General features: G+C 39.9%; 1 protein-coding gene across 1 annotated transcript in view; it reads right to left on the reverse strand.

Moving 5' to 3' along the window:
* Positions 1-25,633, reverse strand: part of ak5 (adenylate kinase 5) — a 55,610-nt gene that overhangs the window by 21,273 nt on the left and 8,704 nt on the right. The window contains exons 5-8 of the mRNA XM_056421093.1: positions 22,523-22,636; positions 12,435-12,626; positions 6,802-6,892; positions 2,691-2,764 (exon numbers count right to left, since the gene is read on the reverse strand). Of these exons, the coding sequence (XP_056277068.1) occupies positions 2,691-2,764; positions 6,802-6,892; positions 12,435-12,626; positions 22,523-22,636 (471 nt within the window). The remainder of the gene's footprint in view (positions 1-2,690; positions 2,765-6,801; positions 6,893-12,434; positions 12,627-22,522; positions 22,637-25,633) is intronic.

Below are 25,633 nucleotides of genomic sequence, written 5' to 3' on the forward strand. Positions count from 1 at the left end.
GCTCGTCATCATCATCATCATCACGATCTTAATCATCAGCTGCATGTTTGGATTGATCGTCTTTGGGGACTTAAATCGTGTTTCACTGGTGGGATGGGAATTTTGACATACTTGTACTTTACTTGAGTATTTCCATTTTCCACGCGAAAAATAGTGTACTTCTTAGTATATATATATATATATATACACACATACATATATATTTGATGTATAAATATTTGATAAATATATATGTTACAATATGTACAATAATATAACAACGTGAAATGACCTATTTTGTATGTTCAAGTGAAGCACCTAAAAATGGTTACTTACAATATTTGTGAATGTACTTCGTTACCTTCCACCAATGATTTGCACTTTCAAATGGACTCAGAAATATGAGACACATCCACAGTAGATGTTCTCAGGAATTGTAGGTGGAAAAAAACCATAAATAATTGGAGGAAAATGTTCATGAGCTTCTACTCCAGAGACCCAAAATAGCCGCTCTGCCTTTCTGTGCATCGCCACGGTAGCAAATTCCTCTCCGTCTCACATCCGAGGTGACATATATGAGATGACAAGGCTGCATGGCGCCTTGGTTCCACTTCACAGAAAAGAGCTTGGCCACAGGAAGTGCTGCACAGGGACGACCGGTTTTTTGTTATTACTCTCTCAGTGGTTCTCAACCTTTTTTCAGGGATGTACCCCCTAACCAGCTCAAAGTATTTTGTGTTGAAAAAAGAATCTAAAACACAGCGCTGTGCCATCAGTGTCTGATTGTATATATATACATATATATATCTTTTGTCCAACATAAAGTTTATAACAGTAATAAAGTGATAAGGTAATAAAGTGCAAACATTCAACAGTTAACAACAGTTTATGAACGTACACTTATATATTATTAAATATTTCGAAAATAACTATTTTTAAAGGATTTATTAATGGAGGTTAATTTTAAATATATATTTGTTAAAATCTCACTTACCCCCTAGAGTCCTAGAGTGCCCTCACGTACCCCCAGGGTTACACACACATGATCTATCATGTGATAGCACATCTCATGATGGCTGAGAGGCTATTTCATATTTGCACTCTCTTATTTTGTACTGCATTAGCAATACAACACATTTTCCTTGGGATAAATACACTTATAACGCATCTCATCTCATCTCATCACATTTGGTGTCCTGGAGTATTGTCCTGATGTGAAAGCTCCATATTGAATGTTTCTGGAAGTTGAAACTGGCTATCCGGGTCTCTCAGAGACGTTGGTGTGGCTGACCTCGCACCCCGGAGCAGCTAAATGGAGTCCAGCCATCAAAACCAGAACGCCGTTTGCCTCGCTTAGATCAGATGGCGGCTGAAGTAACCACACTTTTGTATTTACAGCTTTCTTTACTGCAGTTTCTCAGGCATTTCAGGGAACTGTGGGGTCCTTCAGGCCACGTAAAACGAGAGAGGCTCTGTTTAGGGCCAGTGTTCGGTTTGTTCTTTCCGGGCTGCCGTAGAAACATAGCAACACGGCAGACGTTGTGAAGAGGACCTGCTCTGCATGCAGGTATAAAGGCCTCATTCCAAGGTAATAACACATTATTCCTATTTTCAGGTGATTATGCACTAATAACAACATTGTTATGTATAATATACTCTATAATAGATCCCCTGAAATGCTACACACTGGCCCTTTTAAAACAAACTCCGGATAAAAAAATGTGCAAGAAAAAGAAGTATAAAATATTAAGTAGTGAGAGAGGGTGATAAAGAAAATTATAACAAATATTGCAAGGGGAGGTGTTTTACTCAACCATCCTTGAATTACTGCCAGCAAAACACTACTCTGAGTAAACGGTTATCACGAGCAGCTTCCAAGTGTGAATTCGATGCATTCTGTGAATGTGAAGAGGTGTGCTGCCGCAAGAGAGAAGATGCTCCAGGAAAACGATGCAAGGTTAGAAGGCTGAGATACAATAAAGCACCTCAGGCAGCAACACTGCCCTGGGAATTTTGGAGAAAATTGAGTAGAAGAGAAACGGAGAGCTGTTGAAGATCGAGAGGAAGAGAGAGCTGAGCACTTTGATTCCAGACGCTCGGAGAAAGGGAAATGAGACAGAGGTCAGGGCTACGCATCACTGCAGTGTGGAGGAACGATCGCCAAGCATTACACAACAACAACAACATCCTCCATCTCTGGACGTCACTGAATCACCGGCCTTCACTGTTTCACCGCTTGCCATTTAAATAAAAAAGGTTGACCATTTTATGGTTTTGCAAATATGAAACAGAGAGAGGGAAAGCAGATCATATGGAAACAGGGAAAAATAAGGTTTTTTTGTGGCTGCATGCTTGTGAAAACACAAAGTTAGAGTACTCTGAACGATCTCATTTTAACATTTTTAAATTGCGGCAATTACAGGAACCTTTTAATTTTATGCTTTACTGGGTCTTGTGTGCGTAATCATTTGATCAGATGGGTTCTTTAAATTGGTTTTATTTGAGAGAAGTTCTTGTGTTATTGCTGCTTTCTCTATCTCAAGACAACATTAAAAAACGTTATTCATGTTGTAAACAAACAAACAAAAAAAAGAGTTTATCTTTATAAAAGTATGGTATTCCTCCCCAAACTGACGTTTTTGTTAAATTGACAAAAGGTATTGAAAATTGAAAATCACCTTCCATATTCAAGAATTAGAATGAGATCTTACCTCATCGTACTTGCAAGCAACATCTGCCTGGCTGCTGGTTTCCCCCAGTAGACCGAGATCCAGCTCACTGGGTCCTGAAGAGAGATCAAACAGAACCATCATTACACTGTGAGTTTACTCCAAATGACTTGTTTCTTATTACATCATTCTTGGTAATCTTCTTAAAGAATTGTATTAAAAAATATGTGTTTGTTGTAATTCTCCTAAAATCCAGACAGCAATGAATAAATCTACTGCTCTGATGAACAAATGAGGTGATTGGAAGGATGACATGCCTGTGTGCATCTCTCCCACAAGCTACTAGCGTGACAGTTGTGAGTGATACCAACATCCATGTTCGTTGTTTACATTCATAATGATATTTTTGGAGCAGTGGCTTTGGAGGGAGCCATGAAGAGTCGGGCTCAGTATTGCCGACTTGGCAACTTTCTTGCTAGACTCAACAACTTTCAGAGTGCTGCTTGCCACTTACATTGGAAAAGACTCTGGGCTGGGCTCTCAACAGTTCTCGTGTTTCTGTAGATAACAGAGCGTCGGCCATAATCTAGCCAGTGGGAAACACTCACATGCACTAAAGGCACACGCGGCCAGCCCACATCTGCATTTTTGAGAAAAAAAATCTGCAAATTGAAGCAAGTGTTGGCCCAATTAGCACCTGGACCTAAACTGGACCTAAACTTCAAGTTGTCAGAGAGCAGTCGAGGGTGATGCTGTGATAAACTCTTAACATGCATCATTTTCATCCTCTTCCTCGGTGGAACTGGGTCGTTGATAACACTTCCCTTCGGCAGATTAGTTTTCCCTGCACACAGAGCAGAGCTCCTTCTGCACAGAGAACTGGGTTAGAGTCTGCAAGGATGCAGCTTCAAACGTTCAGGAAGATCCGTGAGAGACAGCAGCTGTGCATTTCTTACATTTATTATGTTAAAAACCTTCTGGATGAACCTCCTTTACAGGAGAAATAAAAACATCCTCTCTGGAGTTCACAATTTAAAAGTCAGCAGCAGCATGTCAGAGTGCAGATGGGCTGGGGGGGGGGTGTAGATATTTGCTGTTGAGGCTCGTTATGTCATGAGGCTGCAGTCAGCAACACTTCAGTCTGGTCCACGGAATTACAGACTGAGCAGAAGAGTGGCAGCCGTGTCCTCTCTGCTGGGGAACAATGAGGCGCGAGAAGCCGCAGATCCACTGGGAGGCAATATCTCTTTAACATTGAATGGGGTCAAATTGACCCTAAGGTAACAGGAGGGTTAAGAGTTTCCCTCAAATACTGCTAATCTATCTTTAAATTTCACTTTTTGTTTCCTGTTCCTCATACTTTTCAATATCGGACGATTGAAGCTATTTCAACCTGATCTCTGAGAGGAAGACGGTCGATGTGACCCACATTTCATTATGTGGATTTTGCACGTTTCATGGTGCAAAGGTAGACCTTTAAATTTGCTCTTGTTACACCTGGATGGAACTGATTTTGTGAGGCTCCATTACAGGAAACATATGCAGGAGAACATCTCGACAAATATACAGATTTCCCACTATGTAAGTTAAATGCATCTCATAGTGCAGCTACATGTCGGGGAGCTCTCTCGATCGTTTGTCCAGCATGCCCGAAATGAACAAGAGAATCATGCTCCAATTAGGAAAAGATCAATTTTTCTATTATTATTGTATTACCTTGAGAACAATATAATCAGAGTTTCCTTCATGATCGTTTAGTACAAATCATTGCACATAAAAAAAATCACCGGCTTTTCACTGGCGTTGGGAGATCATTAATTTTTCTTAATCAGAGCTTGAACTCTTTTGTTTCTCGTTTTCCTCAGGATCAATTTTGCAGATTTTGACGGCTTTTTGCAACTCAAGTGGTATCAGGGATGTAAGTATCCCGTTTTTCCACAGACCTCATCTGTAATTCAATGTCCTGCCATGAAGCGGTCACTGCTGTCAAGTATGTTACGTAGCTGTCAAGTAGGATGTGGCAATTATGATGTCAGAGATTGCTGTAAATGTGTAAATGCCTCTGTCCCATTATGTGTCTGGCCTTTGTCCCTGAATGTATAAATTCTACAGTACAGCTGTGTAGTAATGATGCCACATACACACTGTACAACCTGTCTGCTAACAGCTCTCTTCGGCTGCTCGCTGCTCTCCTCTGATCAGACAAACACTGAATCAAACAAACTTCCTCCTTCTGAACTATTCTGATGAGCATCGTCTCATGTTTTCTGCTGCTCACGCACAAACCTCTGTTTCCTCCTGAGAGAATCTGTCGTGGCTCACATCAGTTCCCTTCATCACAAAGTTACTATTTTGGTGTAGGGAGCATTTTAGAATAAGAAAAAGGTGGTTAATTGGCACCTAATAAGCAGTTCATAATGTATTCCTCCTGTTCCTACGCAGCATCCTGCTGTGCTGCAAGTGTGCTCAAGCTGTGTGGCACAACAGAAGCACAAAAACAAGCCAAGTCAAGTTTATTTATAAAGCGCAAAAGCACAAGTTGTACTTAGAGGGCTTTATAATTCGCAGAGTTTGCAACAACCTCTCTCATTAGAGCCTCAACGCAGACCGGAAGGATAAAGAAAGAAAGGCAGGCAAAAACAGAAGAAGAAACTTAGAAAAGGCAACAAAGCAGTGACCCTTCATAGATTTACTCTCTCAAAGTAAGAAGTTTAAACACAACAGACATGCGATAAAGTGCCAAAATTAAACCAAACTTCTGGGTTATGTTGCAGAAGCACATTGGACAAAGTTGCTCTCAGAGCTTCTGACAGAAATCTTCTAGGTTGTTGAGGATAAGATCCTGTTTTGGCTTCATGTGTCTGGATTAGGATGATGATCCCAACCAACAAATATAAGCTCCTGTGAAACAGCGTATTTTAGTTTTGTGTGAATTAAGGAACTTCATGGTCCAGGCTGACTTTGCCACCCCCGATGCAAAGCCTTTTATTTAACACACGGATATGAAAATGCAATCGATCCTCTGATCTCCAGTAAATCTTCACCACAAGGTGATTGAGATGATTTCCCAAAATGTATTCTTCAAACATGTTTGTTCGGACCTTACGTACTGACGTATAATGAAAGCGTTGCAACTCTTAGCGGGCAGATTCTGCCAACTGAGTTCTGTGCCAACGTGGATATGATTCCTTTTGGCATTTTAAAAAAACTCTTATCATGTTTTACACAACACATATACAGGACTGTCTCAGAAAATTAGAATATTGTGATAAAGTTCTTTATTTTCTAATTAATCATAAAAAAAAAAAAAATCATGCATTTTCTTCGTTAATCAATCAAAATCAAATATTGCTTTTTTTTTTTCTTTTTAATTTTATATTTATTATTACAGCTTGCTTGAAAACTCAAATATCCTATCTATATATATTATAATGGAAAACAAACTAGTAAGTAGGGTAAAAAACAAATCAAATTAGATAAAACTCAAACTAATGTTAAAAACACAACATTTGTTCAAATTTTTTTTTTTTTTGTTTGTTATAAATCTTTTTTTTTTAGGAAATAAATATATTTTATTTTTTAGGATTTAGAGATTTTCTTTAAGATTTCTTAAGCTGTGCAATATATCAAATAAATGAATAAAGGCTTATTTATATTGAGATTGTGATGTAGTCAGAATATGTTTATTTTTTTTTTACAGAAAATAAAGAACTTTATCTGTCTATTCTAATTGATCTATAGTCTCCATGTGACAGATGAAATACTGACTCTGTGGATTCTGTATTTCTCACAGAGCGTGGCTAACCCTGCTTCACTGGTTGCTATGCCGACTCTTATGGTAAACAGGGATCTGGTGGGTGATGCTTGTTGTGTATGTGGATAATTTTGGAGAAACATTTGTACACTGAACACATGTATCTTAAAAAAAGCTATCACACACACACACACACACACTTTTACTTGATTGTGAAAAAAGTCAAAAGTGCAAAAGTATTGGCATCAAAATAAAATATTCCAAATAGTAAAAGTACTCATTATGCAGAATGGCCCATTTTATATAAAAATTATGACTATAATTGTGATGCCTTTGCTTGAATGTTGCAGCTAGTAAAGTAAAGTTAGGGCTACTTCATATATATTCTGTTCATCTCACCTGCTGCCGGCTCTTTGGAGGGAAACAGCTTGTTGTCCAAAGTCATGCTGATGTCACAAAAGACCTCCTCCTCGTCTCGGTCAGCATCCAACTAAAGGGAGAAAAAAAGAAAATCATATTTGATACTCTGTTTTTTTCATTCACAAATTATTTCTGAGCTCTTCGACCTTTAATTCTTTCTGCTTGACAGAATCGACGGACTCAAGACAGAGGCAGACGTCATGACCTGAAACCTACATCACAAACAGACATGCTCGCCGTGGAATGAGATTTATCATCAGGTCAAACATAAGGAACGAGCAGGGATGACACACTCGGGGTCCTTTTTTATTCAACCCCCAGCGGAAGCTTTAATGACACTTGATTGATGAGCCTCCCTTCTGTGTCAATCAGACCCTTTCAGATTCAGGTCTGCTGTCTTCCTTTGCACCAACGGTACTCGATGATTTACCGTGAAGAATGTGGCTTGTGAGCTGGAAGCTGATTGAAGCAGACAACTCCTCCTCCCTAATCTGCTCTTTTTGCCGTTCCTCTGCTTCCATCATGGACGATGACAATGTGACCTTGTGCACACAACAAAAACTAAACATGCAGACTGGGAAGAATTGTTCTCCAGGTGTGTGATGCTCAGCAGGGTTACTGCAAACTACACAGAGAAATGAAAGAATGTCCGCCGTGGGAGTGGAGGTCGAAAGGCAAAATGGTAAATAAGGATTGCCCACAACCGACAATCAGCTTCCTCCTGGGGTTTCCATGGTAACGACCTAAAAGAAGAGACACTGTTGCACCCTGCAACTCCAACCTGTAGAAAAGCAGACAGAGGATTCCCCCTAAATCACATGGGACATCTCTTCCTGTCTGGCAGGATGAGCAGAGAAAAGTGTTTTAACCACAATGTTAAGCATCTTTGTGTATTTAAAAAAGCGCTATATAAGTTTGAATTATTAATGTCTTCCCACAGAGAGAGAGAGTATACCCACACAGAGGCTCTTCAGAGACACTTAAGGACAGATAAGGAGCTTTAACCTTTTGGAGTAAAGCTGAATGAGTCAACGTCATTACAGTGGCTGTTCAGGCAGATGATGAGGAACAGAGTGTTTATATGATATATAAAGTGCACCCGGCTTCATTTATTAGGCTAATAATCTAAGCTAATACTGAGTCCACTTGAGAACTTTTTTTTTCTTTTTCCGTCCTGTTTTGGTCGTCAAACATTTAAAGAAACAAAAGACTGGTTATTTAGTGACAGCACTGTGCTAAACGAGCTACTATCAGACCCACTGGAGGATTTAGCAGAGAAGTCATTATTCAAATGTTTCAATATCATGCAAGTGTTTTCAAGAAAAACGGGCATCTTAAACAGTCTTCTTGACAGTAATATGATTTTGTCACATAATTTATCTTATATAAAGTCTAAAAATATTTTTAATGAACAGCCTCAACCACCATCTCAAATACTGTATCTCAAAGAAGCAGAAATAGATGAAGGCAGATGAAGCTCTTTTTAAAGTGTGTTCCTCTTTTCAGGAAGATGTTTTGGTGCGTTCGGTGTTCAAATTAATTCATGCAATGTTCAAGAGTTTGAGAAAAAGAAAAAATTATTCGAAAAAGATTACAACAATGTACGTTACAATAATACATGTAATGTTGAATTAACGTAAAGCTCAAAGTTGACAGTTTCTGAAGAGGACAGACAGAATGTTAAAATTAGATAAATATAAAAGATATAAAAGGCCCAAAATAAATTAATTTCAGGTTATTCTGTTTTATTTTCTAAGCAGAAGATATCTTCCTCTTTTTAAAATGAGATACTGATTAGCCACAATGCTAGTATCTTATTTATATTTCAGGAATAATGATCAACCTTGTCACCATCCTCAGAGAGATACGGCTTTGTGTAGAATGAGGCGAGGGTTCTTTTGTTTGTTTGTATCAGCGTGATATCGAGCAGCATGCGAGAAGGAAGATGGAGCTGAACACATTCGGAGAATACTTCATTAGTTCAGTCCTTCTTCCTTGAATGGCTTCAAGGATGGCTTCAATTCTACAAACTATTATCTCTCCTGCAATTTCCCGTGAGACTCCATTGTATAGGTGTGTGTGTGTGTGTGTGTGTGTGTGTGTGTGAAGTCGAGTCATCCTACATGACAAAAACAGACCTTTATTTGCATATCATCAGCCCTTTTTACACAACAATCTGAATATCACAAAATCCCAAATTTGTATAGGACTTAAAAATAAAATCACAGCAATTGCCAACACTTTCTCACAATAACAGAAATGGGACAAATTAATTCAGTGAAATGTTGAGAATTATTAGACTCGTAGATGTGTGTATCAACAATTCAGTCTTTCCAAATCAGCGTTGACGATGCTGAGAATTGAGTCACAGCGACTGTTCTTTTATAAACGTATGCCTTCCTTTATTGGACAGGACATTTAAAATGACATTTGTTATTTTTACACAAAAGTCTTTAGCGGAGTGAAAGCCATCGAGCCTCAAAGAAGGGCTGAGCCGTAAAAACCCGAAGAGCAGGAGAAACTCATCTAATCGTTCATGTTATCTTTAAAAAAGGTGTTTTGCTCAGACAGACGAGGTACCGTTTACGACATGCATGCTTAGTTTTAGTTCGTTAGGAGACCGTCTGTTGAGATCATTGTTTCACAAACTTTTTTTTCTGGGGACCCAGAATGCTAACCATTCACAATAGACTGTATTTATATATCGTAAGAAGAGCGAATTTATGCAGAAATGAATGTTCCTGACGGACATTTCCAATTATCACCTAATATGATCTTTAATAGGTTAACCAGTCATTTTGAAGAAATATACGTTTGATACATCACAAACCTTTATGTTAAATAAATTAAACAAATGGTATCTCATTCTTTTTACTTACTCTTAACAACAAAACACCTAAGATCACGGGACTTGATGACGACAAGTCGGTCGCCCTGACCTCTGTGGTCATGAAGTCCTGTCCCACCTCAAAACCCTCACCGACCCACTCCTGGACCCCCTGCAGTTTGCCTGAAGAACCAACAGGTCTGTAGACAACACCATCAACATGGCCCTTCACTTCATCCTCCAGCATCTGGACTCCCCAGGAAGGCCAGGATCCTGTTTGTGGACTTCAGCTCTGCTTTCAACACCATCATCTACTGCTGCACGACAAGCTCTCTCAGCTGCTAGTGCCGACTCCACCTGCAAGTGGATCACAGACTTCCTGCCTGACAGGAAGCAGCATGTGCAGCTGGGAAAACATGTCTCAGGCTCCCAGTCCATCAGCAGGTGGGAGACGGACCATCTGGTGGGCTGGTGCAGTCAAAACAACTTAGAGCTCAACACTGAAGACAGTGGAGATGGTTGTAGACTTCAGGAAGAACGCAGAACGCAGCCCCACCTGCCCCCATCACCCTCTGCGACCCCCCCGCTGTGGTGTCTTTCCACTTCCTGGGCTCCATCATCACCCGGGACCTCAAGTGGGAGCTGAACATCAGCTCCATCGCTAAGAAGGTGTCGCAGAGGATGTTCTTTCTGAGGCCAAAGACAATGATGGTGCACTTCTCCACTGCCATCATTGAGTGCATCCTCTGCTCCTCCAGCCCCGTCTGGTTTGCTGCAGCCACTAACAAGGACACGGACAGGCTGCAGCGCATCATCCGCTCTGCTGAGAGGGTGATCGGCTTTAGGACTTGTTCGCTTCAAAGTCCCTGAAACGAGCACGAAAGATTGTGGCCGACCGCTCGCCCCCGGGAATAAACTATTTCCTTTCCGTCTGGAGGAGGATGCGGTCCATCAGGACCGAGACCTATAACAGCTAACAGCTTCTTCACGTCGGCAGTCGGGCTCATGACCAGAGCACAGGTTCCCCACTGACTGACTCGGTCATCCCAGGACAATTTCCATCACCCGGTCACTCCCCTGCACATCACTTAATTCTTCTCTTTAAATACACTTGTCACTTACAATTACATTACCCTATTTAAAGTACTGTCACCTGTTTCTTCTTGCACTGCGTTAATTGTTGATCGTTTGATTGTTTAATGTTACTGTCCAACGTTGCACTACGCACATGGCAAATACCTTCTTTGTGAAAACATACAATAAAAGGTTCTGATTCTGAAAACAGATTCAATGTTATAAGTGGTCTTGAAACGCTTTGAGAAAAGTGCTACACAAGTACAGTCCATTTCACTATTTACCATCTGCAACTCAATTACTCTACGGCACTCTTGTAGCCTTTATGAATCACAAGGAGGAATGTGTGCTGGTGGTAAACAGACAGAATATAAGAGAATAAATCTGACTACTGTGTTTCTGTGAATAGTCTGATCGGTCTCTTCTGCCCGTTTCTTTAGTTTTAACTTTTGTCAGAAAGAGTAAACTATGATACTTGTATACAAGGAATATAACAAAATTGAAATGATTATTTCACATTCATTAACACACAAACACAATGCACTCATAATCTAAAGTTTTTACATGTGCCATAAAACAATGTCTTGTTGTTCATAAGAGCTCAAGGACAAAAAAACCTTCTTCTACAAACATGGTGCAACAAAGCCAACTCTCCTCGTACCATCATCCACACATCTGCTGCAGATACACAAACAAATTAAAGACACTTTTCCTGCAGAGCTCTTGTGATTTATCTTAAGAACTTCCCATGTGTTCAGTGCACACATAATTTGTCATGGACATGTTTTCGTAAAAGCACTTACTCATAGATTGAGTTCACATTGGTTTCCTGATGCCTGCGTGATTGCAATTCCGATTGTAGTCGGAGGGCAGTGATGCTGCATGTTTGTATTTATGCTGCAGCACCTCAGAGAGAGTAGCAACAACTATTTACAAGAGGGGCAAGCCATCGCTAAGTTCTCTAAACGTGAATATCCCTCAAGAATACTGCAGACTTCTTTCATTCACCGCTAACAGGATGGGAAAAGCCGGAGGTGTTTCCACGAAAACAACACGCTAAATCTCACAGGGACATTAGAAAAGATCTCGGTTTGTTTTCAGAGCTGTAAATGTCATTTCTCTTGTTTATAACTCTATCTGAATGTGTCAGTTGACCATAAACTACAAGTAAAACTACAAAAATGTGTATCTTCTAAATCAACAAGTGTTACTCTGTGAATGAAACCCGTAATGAAGCATTTACACCAAATGACATTATGCAACAAAACTGCATCAATTATGTTGTCAAAAAAGAACAGAGATTCATGACCCATGAAATATGATGAAACCGAGCAAAGGGAAAGTCCGAGTCGGACCAGGACGTAATAAGTAGAGAAGAACAAATATTTAAAAGTAAATTGCATTTCTGCATCAAATGATTACAACGATTACATTTGTGTCAATGCAGAGTTACAAAGTTATTAAGTTAATTTTCACTTTTACATCATCAAGGGAGGGAAGATCCTGGTAACTATAGTAGGAGGATCATTTTTTGCTTCATGCCATACTGAGCATCTAGGTAAGTAATAGATTAAGTAAGTAAAGGTATATATGAAAAGTGTGATGAGATACCTTCTGTTATGATTTAAAGCTATATAAATAAAATGTATATGGTATATCATCCCATCTCTCCATTCAGACACAGACATGAATACTATCCCACAACACTTACTGTGACGATAAGGCCCCTCTCCTGGAAGTACTTGACCAGAGGAATGGTGTTTTGTTTGAAGTTGGTCAGGCGGCGATCGATGGCTTTGGGGTTGTCGTCCGGCCGTCCCTGCTGCTCAGCTCGTTTCTGCAGCCTCTCCTTCAAACGGTGGTTGGTGCAGGCCAGAAACACCACCAGGTCAGGAGTGCAGATCTACCGAGCGAGAGAAAGACTTGTGAAACATTACAGCCAAACCTTGACCGCTCATACGAACCTTCATTCATATAGTGACGTTCATGATCTGACCCTTTCCGAGCTACAAACTGGGAAACTGAAAATTGAGCTCAAGGTCTATCTCATTTTTAAATTCAATGCGCTCGGGTCAAAATGTCAAAAATGCATACGCACCAGAAAAAAACAACATCTTAATTCTCAGTCAATTTATTTTTATTTTTGAAGTGAGTCCACCATCTGAATGTCACTGGATTGAAAGAATAAATAATGTAGCCTTGAAAACAGTCTGTTTCTACTCCAATTGAACACGAGCCCATTATGAATTATAATTTGACTGCTCAAGACGCAATAGTCTCTGATTTCACCACATATATGATTACCTACATCAAGCTGTGGGTAATCAATAGGCATTCCCTGTTGCTATGGCTATTACGCTTAATGCTTGCTGCTGCCGTCATATGAATTATTCTTAAGTTGTTTTTTTGTTTGTTGGGTTTTACTTCTTGCTCTAGTGCACACATTTTAATTAAAAAAGCTTGTTCTTAAAAAACTATGATGTTTATTATTTACCGATGTTTGAGCTGCATCATTTTATTTATCTACAACCACTTGGAGGCAGATAAACACAACATGGACTCGTCAACTAAAGACATATTTGCTGATTTATACATGGAGCAGATAGAGAGCAATGTTTTAACACCACCTGTGTAACGCCCTGTTCCGTGTCTCCTCTGTCTCCTTGATTGTTTCATTCCCTTCACCTGCCCTCAGCCAATCTCATCTCGTTAGTGTCTCATGCCGTACACCTGTTCCCCCCCCCCTATATATTGTGCCAGTCTTTCCCTTGTCTCCGGCTGGGTTGTTGTCTTTAGTTCTGTCTTCCTTGTTCTCCTTGTGCCTTGTCGCTGTACCTGCCTGTCTTTGTGACTATTGCTGACCTGAGTTTTTGTTTGGAACCTTTTGCCTCAGTAAAGAGGGTTTTTGTTATTCACATTGAGTCCTGTCCTGTTCCTCTGCGCATGAGCTCTTGCCCCTCGCTACCCCTGACATTATTGTTGTGTTTTCACTGCATCAGTTTATGATCTCTACCTAATCCTGAGGGAAATATCCTTCTCTTTAGCTGCTAAATGGCCCACTCTTTGGGCTTCAATAGTTTTTTCTGGTGGATACATTGCTGTTGCAATGAAACTGTGATTGTGGACCATAAATCACAAATTATAACTTGAAAGATGCTGAAAGTCCTCAGAGAGCTCAGGGGAACTGCAGAATTAGGTGACAATTAGTTCTGACTTTGTTTATTTGCATGTGTGTCAGCAGGATTGCAGAAAATACTGAAATGAAGGAAACTCGTTGTGGGGGTGGAGGGGCCACACCTTCTCACTCCAAACTCCCCAAATACGGACACTCGGTCCGTGGCCCGAAGCTTTAAACTGACGTTCTAAGTATACAACTTGAGTCTTTCTTTGTGGTCGAGATTAACTTGACTGACTGACGACTTATGTGACTAGTTAGTTACACATAAGTCACGTGACTAAGGACACTGAAGACTCCGGTGACGACCGACATGACTAAACGTTACGTAGTTAGGAACAGCAGTCTCATGGATCACAGTCCTGTGTTAATGGACCTACTCACCTCCCCTCCAGCGTTTCCTGTGTGGACTATCTCGCTCTTTAAACTACGCAGTTACTCTGAACTTTTGATAATGATGCGGGGTGGGTTTAAATTAGAGTTAGCTGAAAGCCCGGTGCGTCGGTGTTCATATAGAGTGACATCTTTTTACCATATTTAGCTCTTACAGTCGGTATAATCGACGAGTTGGGAGTGAGACCGGGTTGTAGGGGCCCGAGGAAGAACATATTTTGAAGCCGATCCAAATCACGGGGTGGATGCACAAATTATTTTTCACTCGTTAAACTTGGCAATGGCATTTGTCCTTAGCGGAGGTTTGTAATATCTGACTTCCCTTATAACATCTGTGGGTTCGTCACTACGAGCTTTCTCCTCATATAACACAGAGCCCATAGTTATTTGATCCACTGTTGATATCTGATTATATATAATCTGAGGCTCTACCTTTGAGCCTCTGACACCTGATCAGATGAACCTCGATTACACAGGAACCAAATCTGACATAAGAAAGCTTTTTACATGACGAGGCTCTAAAACCTCTAAAGAAAAGTTTATTTCGGGACTGCATGCATTTGTAACCTCGGGAGTATAAACCAAAAGTAACCGACGAGCTCTGAGCAAAGTTATCCCGTTCAGCTTAAATTATGTTAATCAGAATATTCTGTAATAGCAGGTTTGTTGCCAAGATATGTCAACAAAATACCAGCTAACTTCTAAATTAAAGGAAAAGGTCGGGCAACAACAGCAGCACTGACTGAGAAATAGAGATGTAGTTTGTGACACAAATATTCAGTATTTTTATATTCAGTATTTTTTATAGCGCTTGGCCTTTTCTGCTTTTACAAAGTCCAAATCACAAAAGCATTCCTTAGTAACCAACGAGTACTTGGAGTAAACAGGCGGAGGTGTGTGTTAGCTATTTAAAGATCAGTGAATGATGATATCTATCAAATGCAAAGCAGCATCAAAGGGAAATAACTCTGTTTCTCTGGCTCTGACCTCTTAAGTCGAGACCAGTTGCTTGATAAAGAGGAACGAGAGTTAAATGCTCTCCTCATCTTGAAACTGACAACTAGTCATCCATCTCACCACCTCTGGGAACTTCTCCGTAAAACATACCAAGACTAGTTTAACATGATTCATTCTCTGTTGTTTGTTTTCCTGCTTTTTTAGATGAAATGCTCACAATGAACATTTCAAAGTCTGCATTTGATCTGCACATATGGGGTTGTTTACAGAGACACACACCACTCGGCAACAGGACTTGACTCGTACCCATCTCCATTTTTCTCCAGTTAATGTGGTGCAGCCATCAGATGCCGGCTGCTGTTTTGTAACATGGTAAAATTGATAGATTTATCATTATTAAAATGTCTCCTGAAATGTAGAATTATCTATTTTGAGAAACGGTTTTAATGCCGGCAGTTCTGTCAGTGACGCTATCTCTCTTGTTTAAAAGCCAGGAAGCATGTGGTAATAGCACACGCACGCGCACACACACACTTTGGCGAACAAGGCCTGTATAAAATAAGAGAACAAACAATCTTGTTCCAGCTGTTCCAGCTTTAGTTAATTATGATGAACTTTCCTGAAATGGACCGAGTTACATCTGCTCTTGACAAAGAAACAGCTGATTCCTCAGTTCAGACAGCTGTTTGCCTTTTTGTTCTGCTCTTCATTTCTAAGCATGTGAAGAAGCTGAATATCAATTGTCTCCATCTGTCTCCATAAACCGGAGCGTTCTGGGGTTGTTTCCTCTCCCTCCGCCATCCAGCAGTTCAACAAGTCAAATACATTTTAGGGGCTTTGCAATTTGTCTTGAATATTAGACACCATTTATCCAAAGACCCTAGATTCAGATAAGGAAAAACCCCAACAGATGTTCCTTTTGTATCAGTTTGATTGTCCAAACGAACAGCATCAAAGTACATAAACACATTATTTTTCAGGCATTATGGACATGCTGTTCCAGTGAACAGTCTTTATCCTTATTAATTAATCAAGAGATTGTTTTCCATATTAATTGTTTGACTTTGGGAAAGCTGTCAATCACACATCTTCAAATCGCTTCAATCATCCAACCAACACACAAGAACAAAAACCCCAAAGTTGTTAAGGACAAAAGCAGAAACTAGGTAATGTTTGGCATTTTTTTCTTCAAAAGGGACCCAAGCGATTAATTGATCATTAAAATAGTCCTGGTTTCTTTCCTGTCAATCAACTAATTGGATAATCACCTGATTATTTCAGCCCCACTTCACAATCTTCACAAGAACATCTGTATAACTTTCTAGACTGGCACTGGGACAGTAACAGTGACATTCATATTAAAAGATTATTTGTGTAACCCACACTTCTATTTTAGTGACTTTAGTCCCAAAGTGACCAACAAGGCTGACGTCTGTGATGTTAACAAAGGATGGAGCTGTAATCTGCATAGATTACTGTAAATGTCAGTTTTCACACTTTTCACATTTATTCTTAGTGGATTTGTACCTCGGTGCAACTTTCCTGAAGATTAAAGGAGTGACAACTTCTTTTTTGCTTCCTTACAAAGCATGAGAGCTTTGTAAGCTTGCTACAATGTGAATGATGAAACATTACTGTCTTCCCTTTGTAAGCCTCCAGAAACATCCGTATCTCACGAGGGGGTAGATTAAATGCATTTGCAAATTGCAGAAAGTAATTCTTCTAAGAGCAAAATGTTCACTGCTCTCTGAGGAATGTGTGGCGTCCTCCCTGAAGCTGCTGCTCTGTTTTGTCCTCTTTGTTGAAGCCTTCATGATGGATGAGGAAGTAAAAGACAAATTGACAGCTACAAGCTGCAAACTGATTCATCAGTCACAAACATAGGCATTGTGTGACTATTTTCATTATCAATGACTGTCTGCATTTTTTTTTCAACGTCACTGAATAAAGAAAATGGCTTGTTTCGTTAAAACCCCAAATATATTTAAATTACAATGATATAGAACACATCTGTATATTAGAGTGGCAGCAATCAAAGCATGTTTGGCAATTTTCTGTGATAAGCCACAAAGAGTATGATTTATTGCCAAAATTGACGGATGTGTGTGTGTGTGTGTCTTGTGGATTTAGACACACACACAGGTACATTGACAGGGATGAATAAACGGACTGATGCCTTTGTAGTCGACAGAAGTTGATTTTAAAAGACTGAAGGGAAGAATGGAGGGTTAAGCGGTCTCACTGGGCCACTATAAAGAGGAGTAGGACGGATGTGGCGTCCCACAGGAGCGCCTCATAAATGGTTGTTGTGATGTCGTAAAGGGCAAAGTACCAGCATGGGGTGAGAGGGAGAAAATGGATGCTGCAAGTCCCCAGAGGATCACTCAGAGCTCCCACAGTGCTCGGAAATATAGGATGCAAAAGAAAGCCGCTGAACCTTCTAGAATAGGAAAACATGACGCTTCAAGTAGCAGCAAGTTAGCTGTATAAAAGGATGTTTTTTTTGTAATTAATAAACTTGATGTGCATCAGTCAGTTTAAAGTCCACAAAACACAATGTAGAAGCAAACACAGTGTGTAGAATAAAGTAATCCAATGCAATGTCCCTACAGTATAATGCCAACTACAATGAGTTTAGCGGTCAACAGATATTTATTCAACTTTATGGTATTATAACGACTATAAAGTATGGCGTATAGATACTGCATGAATTCCATTAAATTGAAGGTGTTGCTGTGACTTTTGTTAACATTGTAATGCAATCAAAAACAAAGCAACCAAAAAGTGCAGATTGACACATCACAAATATCTTTGTTCTGCCTTCATTATGGGATCTACTGCATACGGCGAGCCAAACACACCTCCAGTAAAGGTGGAAGACAGCATTGGGCCCATGACGTCTACCTGAAGAAATTGTTAAGATGAGATACTTTAAACAATAGTTACAGCAAAGTTATTGTAAAAAAATGGAAAGGGAAATCACTTGCTGTTGCTAAAACTAACTAAATTCTCTCTGCACCCAGCGGCAATGACGTAAATAGCTCCAGCACGTTTTTACATTTAATATTGCAGGTTGGCATATCTTTGAACATTTGGAGAGAACCAGAATAGCTTTGAGCTTACTTTGAGCTCATCTGTCACTGGCGCAGGGGTAATAGTCCATTACAAAACACCTAATAAAATTTAAAAAACTGTTATGTGTTCACTTCCGTCCGCAAGTTACTTAGCAAACTTTAGACAGAGCCGGGCGAACTGTTTCCCCGACTTCAGTCTTCATGCCAAGATAAGATCTTTGCATCCTGGCTCGAGCTTTATTTAATGCAAACAAGTACGTAGGTTGGTTTTAGAATAGGAGGGGGACACGAGAAACCTTTTTTTTAAATGAACCATAATAAAATTGGTTGTTGTTCTTTCCATGATAAACATTCTAAATGTCACGTAAACCTTTGCCCTAATGCACTCGCTCTACTTTACATCTTTCACATTTTTTATTCCTGATATACAAAAGTGAATCCAGGGGTATCCACTTGGGGCACACCCTTTCTGCTGCTTGTAAAACTTACGAGCCGATGGTAAAAAGGGAAGAAAAAAAGAATTAATTAACATCTTTATCAACTCACATCATCTGGACTGAGGCTGGGTAGTAAGAGAACAATGGTGTCTTACTGTGAAGCCTCCACAATCAACCTGAAACAATTAAAGTAAGAGTTACAGAAACAGGCTTTCACTCACTGTGGTCTCACATTAAACTCAACACAAGTTCTCAGCGTCTAATTCTTCAAAGGCCACGACTGATATTTTCTCTCTTTGCTCCTGAGCTGCACAAAAGCTCCTTTAATAACCAGTTGTCACCAAATTATGTTGTAAATACCAGGGCTTCTGTAGACATGTGATGTTGAGCGGTCTCTCCCATCCAATCACTGACAGCAGTATGAGCCTTTTTTTAAGTGGTTGCCAGGACACGGTTATAAACACAACTGTATACATACGTGGTTTCATCCCCAGTGAGCATCCTCTCGTACGTATCTAACCCCCGGGACACATTTACAAACTGTAATCCACCTATTTAGCAATCCTTTTACGAAACAATTAAAAGAAGGTTGTGACAATTAAATTAAATCTGCTGAAAATCTGGATTTCTGTTATCTATTACAAAATGTAATTAATTTCAATTATAAGATGAGAGATCAAGCAGCATTTTAATAATGCACCTTCAAGGCTCCTTGAATGTGGAAATGCCTGTTAGTCAGTTAGTCACTAACTGCCTGTTTATTTTCTATTCCCAGCTTCAGCTAATGCGGAGACGCCGAAGGGAATCACATCTGATCTGCTGCAGTCTCTGGTAATGACCAAAGTCCTGGCTCAACTGTGAGCTCTCTCAATGAGAAGTCGAGTGTGTGATTGTGTGGGTATTGTCTGTTTAGAAAACCCTCGCTCTGTACATGAGCCACCACACACATCATTGTGTTTCCTTGCCTGTGTTTCTCGTGCAGCTTTCACACAGAACATGCACTAAGTGTAATCGGCTGTCGGACTTTGACACGTTAGAAACCACATTACAAAATCTCATTACGCCGAGTCTCGGCCTCTTTACAAAAAGAGGGAGAGAATATTACAATTAATGGAGAGCCGAGAGACTAGAACGAAGACCCGAGAGAGGGTTAGCCGTCCACAGTGATTAGTGTCATGAGCCAAAGGTGCCGGACACAATGCCTGTATCAGTTTGCTGTGCAATAGATCAGATATGCCAGCAGGATTCAGAGTAGAAGGCTATTAATAATACAAGCATACACACCTGTGTAGGAGATTGATGCTAAATTGTTATCTAAAGGAAATTAAAGCAAAGAAATGAAAGATTACAGGAGGTACATGTCTTGTACATGTTTTTCAATAATAAATGGGTAACATTTTATGGTGACAGTTTTAAACCCCTCTTAAGTTTCCTTCAATCTAAGTAGAACAAAATCCTTTAACAGCTTTCTGGTAATCATGAGACACTGAAGCTCTTATTTCTGACCTACACTAATGCATTTTTTGCAGTTTGTTCATTAAGAAAGATAGAACCACCACACCTATTCGATTTAAGGAAACCTAAATTTACGCAAACCCTGCTGCAAAAGTAAATAAATATGCACAAATTGCATTTAATTGCAGGATTTAAAAAGTGTTACATGCCTAAATTGGATGAATCTGACATAATAAACTACAACTCAAATTCAAATAAACAAATCCTGATCATTAAAACCTTATCTGAAGAGTGCGTAAAAAATCTTCTTTTAACCAAGCATTTGATTCATGGGGCTTTTGGGTTCGCTACACGGAGATGTAGCAAGCACTACGGTTACCTTACAGATGACTTTAATGGGGGGAAAAACTCAGATATAAGTTCAACATTCTTGCTAGTTAACTGCACATGTTAGCAGACAGAACTGCACCGTAACAAGTGATTCATGAATTTCTATCATATCAACATATCAATTCTTTCTTAAAAGATCCCTCCTTGAGCTGACCTGAGAGACCCCAAACCATTCCCAACCACTCAGTGGTCACTCAGTCATTTAGTGCTCATTTCAAAGTTGATAAATGTTACGTGAGTTTAAAAATGCTAAAAATAACTAATCTTTGCAAAAGCAAACAACCGTTGAGTCACATAATTGACTATTTAACTTTAAAGGATACGTACATTTCCATTAGGGGCTCCAGCTTAGACAAAAACACTGTTTAACATGTTGTGGCAGCGGGGTGTGTTTAGGTTCGGCTGCAGAGTGGGTGGCGCCGGGCTGTGGTTGTCTAATTGGCCTCAGCTGTTGGCTGATTGGCAATCAGCCACCAGCTGAATCCAATCTGTGTGTGTATCTGTCCCCATAAAGGAGCAGTAGGGACTGAGGAGCGAGAGAGTGGGGCGCAGAGGCACAGTCTGCTGAAATAAAGCGTATTACCGAATATATCCTTTGTGAATGCTCATCCTTTGGTGATTGGGAGGAGATACCGAACTGTGACCGACAGCTGCCAGGTATTTGAAGGCTTGCTCAAGGACACATCAGTAGAGTCTCGACAACACAAACTGTGAACCAGCCTGCCACTCAAAGGACAGCGTGCCGCTCCCTGTTCATTTCACGACCACTGAGCAGGAAACTGATGTTTCACTGTTGAATAAGTGAGCAGCAGCAGCAGCTGAAACACGTTGGCTTGAGGCCCAGTGAGAATGAACACCGAGAGATTTAAGTCAACGCTAGCAGGGACATTACACTGAAGATACAATCAAATCGTCCACCTGAAGTTGTAGATTAGCTCATATTTCAGATGCAAAATATTATCCAGCTTCTTACACTATAGAGTCTATATATTTATAAGAGAATAAAACAATAACAGCGCATTGCTCCATACAAACACAATTTATCGTACAATTTTTGGGATAAAAATATACAACTAATTCAATATTTACAATAAAGAGTCTAAATTCTCTGAAAGTGAACTTGAGGCGCTGTGCAACATCAGATATCAAATACACCAAACTCTGGCAATGTGACCCACCACCGCCATCCTTGGATCCCATGCTATTGGAGAGCAGCACCGTTTTGTGGTGTGGACCAACTGATCTACACATTTGGTTCGTAGTAGAGGCCTCCTGTATAGCTCATTGCGTGTGCTGGACTCTGAAACTTCTCTGGATGCCAGTAGAAAGACATCCGTAGTGACGGGAGGTAAATAGTAGTTACATTTCTTATATGTGTGAGTTAGGAAAGGAACCTTGAGATTTCTGAGCTTCTTATTTTCAGTCTTGGGTGAATTGGAGAGGTTTTCTGTAATTGAGGCCGTTTCTTTTGAGAGTGAACCGTGTTGTCTAACTCGGAGGAAGTCTTGAAAACCAGTCTCAAACTCGGCAACCTGCAGTTGCTCCACATAGTCTGCAATAAAAGTGAAAGCCAGCTGGTCCATATGCTGCTGAACAATGTTTCTAAATGACAAATTAATGGTGGCTGCTTTCATGTTCGATAGAAATGAAGAGAGGTCTGCAAATGAGATCAAGAGTCTAAGACTGAAGAAGATATTAAATATACTTGGCCAAGACAAAATATTTAAATATACAAAATGATTAAATCTAAATATTTACGTAAGTCAGCAAGCCTCTGAAAGACTGCAGAACTCACCAGTGTGACTTACTCCATTGATTCACAGCTCACCAAGATGTTTTATTTGTAAAAACATACCCGAGTGAAGTATGAAAAGGCCTTAAGACGTAATCCTTCGCATTTGAATGAAGCTGAACTCACCTGGTCTTCAAAGGACAAGGCCTGTCCCACGTCTCGAGGGAACCCGTCGATGACGATGCCGTTGGCATCTGGGATCTTCATGATCTTCTGCTTTATCTCGGTTATTGTTGTCTCCTGGAAAACAGCGGAAGCAACAGGATTCATATTTACGTGTAAATATTAAAAGAGCAATAAACAAGACAAGAACCATAGGGGCAGGTGATTCATTGGATTTTTTAACAACACAAATAAATGTTGATTTTAAATGTCAGCAGTTCTCTGAGTGAGTAAATTGTCACAGGACATTTCAGTTACAAATTATAAAGCAACAAAGTTTATAGCTGTAATTATAATGAGCTTTTCCAGCAGGAGCATGAAGGAGGAGAAGACTTCACAGATTCATCAATGCTTTAGGTTAGTTAAAACCCCTTCAAAATAAATAATGAGTAGCTGATTTAGTCATAAAGAAGGTGAATGGAAAACTATGACAACACATTGGAGAATTCCACAATATGATTTATTTGTTTATCCAATTGTACCTTAATATAACTGAATGCGTCTTGATTGCACCTGATGCCAGAGAGTGCCAGAGAGTGCCAGCATCGTTTAGCATCAATTACTTCCTCGTGGCTGGAGGTCAACATGTTCAAATGTATTTTCCCGAGCTAAATGCATCATACAATATGGCAAAGATACATGAGCACTGTTCAGATCTAAAAATAACCTCCATAGCCAACGTTGAGGAACAGACGTTTTATTTCCCCCTCCACACACAGAATAAACGCAGCAGCCCGACAGACCACGCAGAGATTAAAGCTCTTCTAGATTCCAGCGAACAGATTAATACAGTTAAATTAAAATGAGAAAATCTAATCTGAGAAAAGCCCTCTGATCCACTACATGGTTTGATGTCTGAGCTCTCACAGGAATGCTGGTCAAACGTCACCTCTGACCACCAAAGAGATGATCTATTTACAGCACTATACGAGCCACCATCACCAAATATGCATCTGACATTTTTTCATTCACTTCTCCCTATATAATAAACACATACATTCATTCATTCATTCCCTGATTATTTGGTCGGTACAAATATGGATAATTATTGTGGGATATTATTATCAAGGGGGCTACATGCTTTTAACACACTACATAATTGTTTGTGCACAATGTAGTGATTTCTACACACTCGGTATTGAATTCACAGAGGGATTACCTGGCTCTTGCGCCCACTAAACCTGCACAAACAAGGCTAAAAGAAAGTAATTATCATAGCAATGAAATGCACCCATAACTAAGCTGCCAAACAAATAGCATCTTGGCTCTCCTGTGCTATTTGCATGTATGCTAAATTACATAATATGCATACATTTGGTCCGATATTGTCCCCATTCTGTGAAAAATGAGCCTCGACAACAGTCCAATTCACAAAATCATCTTCAGGAAGTTGAAGGTAACTGAATCACATGTATAAAGGGCTTCACGCCTAGACTTTGCAGTGATAATGAAAGCAATGAATAATATTTCTTTTGACATCTTCATGGCATCTGCTTCTTCATTCCTAAAGTATGCGTTTCAAAACACCATCAGCACTGGCAGAGTAGGGTTTGGAATCCCATTTACGGTTTCTTTCTGAAATGATTAAATTCCTGACGTTTTGAGGATCTCCTCTGCACCTCATGGTCTGAACATTTTATTTTATTATTTTCTACCTGACATCGTTCTGCCTTCTGTGTAGTTCGAACAAAGACAACATTTATATTTTGCCACATGAATAATTATGATCAGACGCAAAAAACGATCTCAGCTGCAAAACTTTATGGGAAGAATTTGCACCGTAATCAATTCTTTGCACGTCAGATTTCACTAACACAATAGAAAGGGTGGCAATTTTGAACCAAATTCATGCATAATATTGATATTGCAAATAGCACAGGGGCAGCACAGGAATACTATTTGCCTGGTAGCACAGTTATGGGGGCATTTCACCATTTCCAGGTGCAAAAGCTGCGTAAACCATCTTCTAATTCGCCACTAAGTGTGTGAATATCGCCATATAGTGCACTCAAATTTAGACGAGCTGAAGAGGTGCTTGAAATAACGATTTGTTCGATTATATCCAACATTATAACGATGAAGCTCCACCTTGCTGTCAGGGTCAAAAGTCAGGAAGTGAACCTTTAGTGGAGTCTGTCGTTCAAGCATGAACTATGAACCCGATTGACGTGTGGTCACATTGGAAAGGAGAGCGGCTTTAGTTTTCAGAGTGCTCTCGATGCAAAGCATAAAGGACATGTGGAAGCTACTAACAGCTACAGTATGAAGCTAATTACTGGTGGTAGAGAGAAGGCAACAGCAAAATAACAAGTAATAGATCTTTGGAGATGTTTAATCATTTGCCCAAAATTACAGTTTGATTTATGTCCAATGGTGCACTTACTGTATTGTTTCCTGTTGTTGCAAAATGTTAAAGAACATTAACTTCATGCAGGTTAACTAACCGCTGCTGCGGCAATTGGTTTAGCAAATGACACTATACTGTAGTAACTAGTATGGAACCGGCATACAGCTTTTGTTACTGTGCTTCTCCTTCCAAAAAAAAACCAAGTAGACAAAAAATCTTTAGAAAAGTGCTCAAATTCAACAAGTGTCATTTTAACGGGTATAAGTGGGTTTTTAGTTGTATTTTTTTAGGCAGTGGATCCTGCTGAACCATCGTAACGTGACATTTCCTTGACACTCTGATGGTATAAATGTACTAATCGTCATTCATTTCAGGCCAGACGAACATCCAAGGTGCTCTTATGTTGGGAGCTGTGGGAGTGCAGATAAACACCGACTCATGTGACCTTGCACTGAGTTACAGACAAACAGCCAGAACTTCCAGTTGACGTGGCTGTTGGAAGAGAGTCAGTGACTTCTATGTTGCTGGATTTGTAATGATTTGCAGCAGTGGAGAGACCGCATCGCTGAGCAGTGTTTTGTCCAGTCTACTTACAGAGTGAAATGTATAAATTATAGAAATATGTCTTTCAAAGAATAGTTGGGAAATACTTTTATGTGCTTTCTTGCCTCAAAGTTAGGTGAGAAGATTGACACCACTCTCAGGTGTGAATGCTTAATATAAAGCCA

Source organism: Pseudoliparis swirei, chromosome 8, assembly GCF_029220125.1.
Source record: "Pseudoliparis swirei isolate HS2019 ecotype Mariana Trench chromosome 8, NWPU_hadal_v1, whole genome shotgun sequence".
In the NCBI taxonomy this organism is placed as follows: domain Eukaryota; kingdom Metazoa; phylum Chordata; class Actinopteri; order Perciformes; family Liparidae; genus Pseudoliparis; species Pseudoliparis swirei.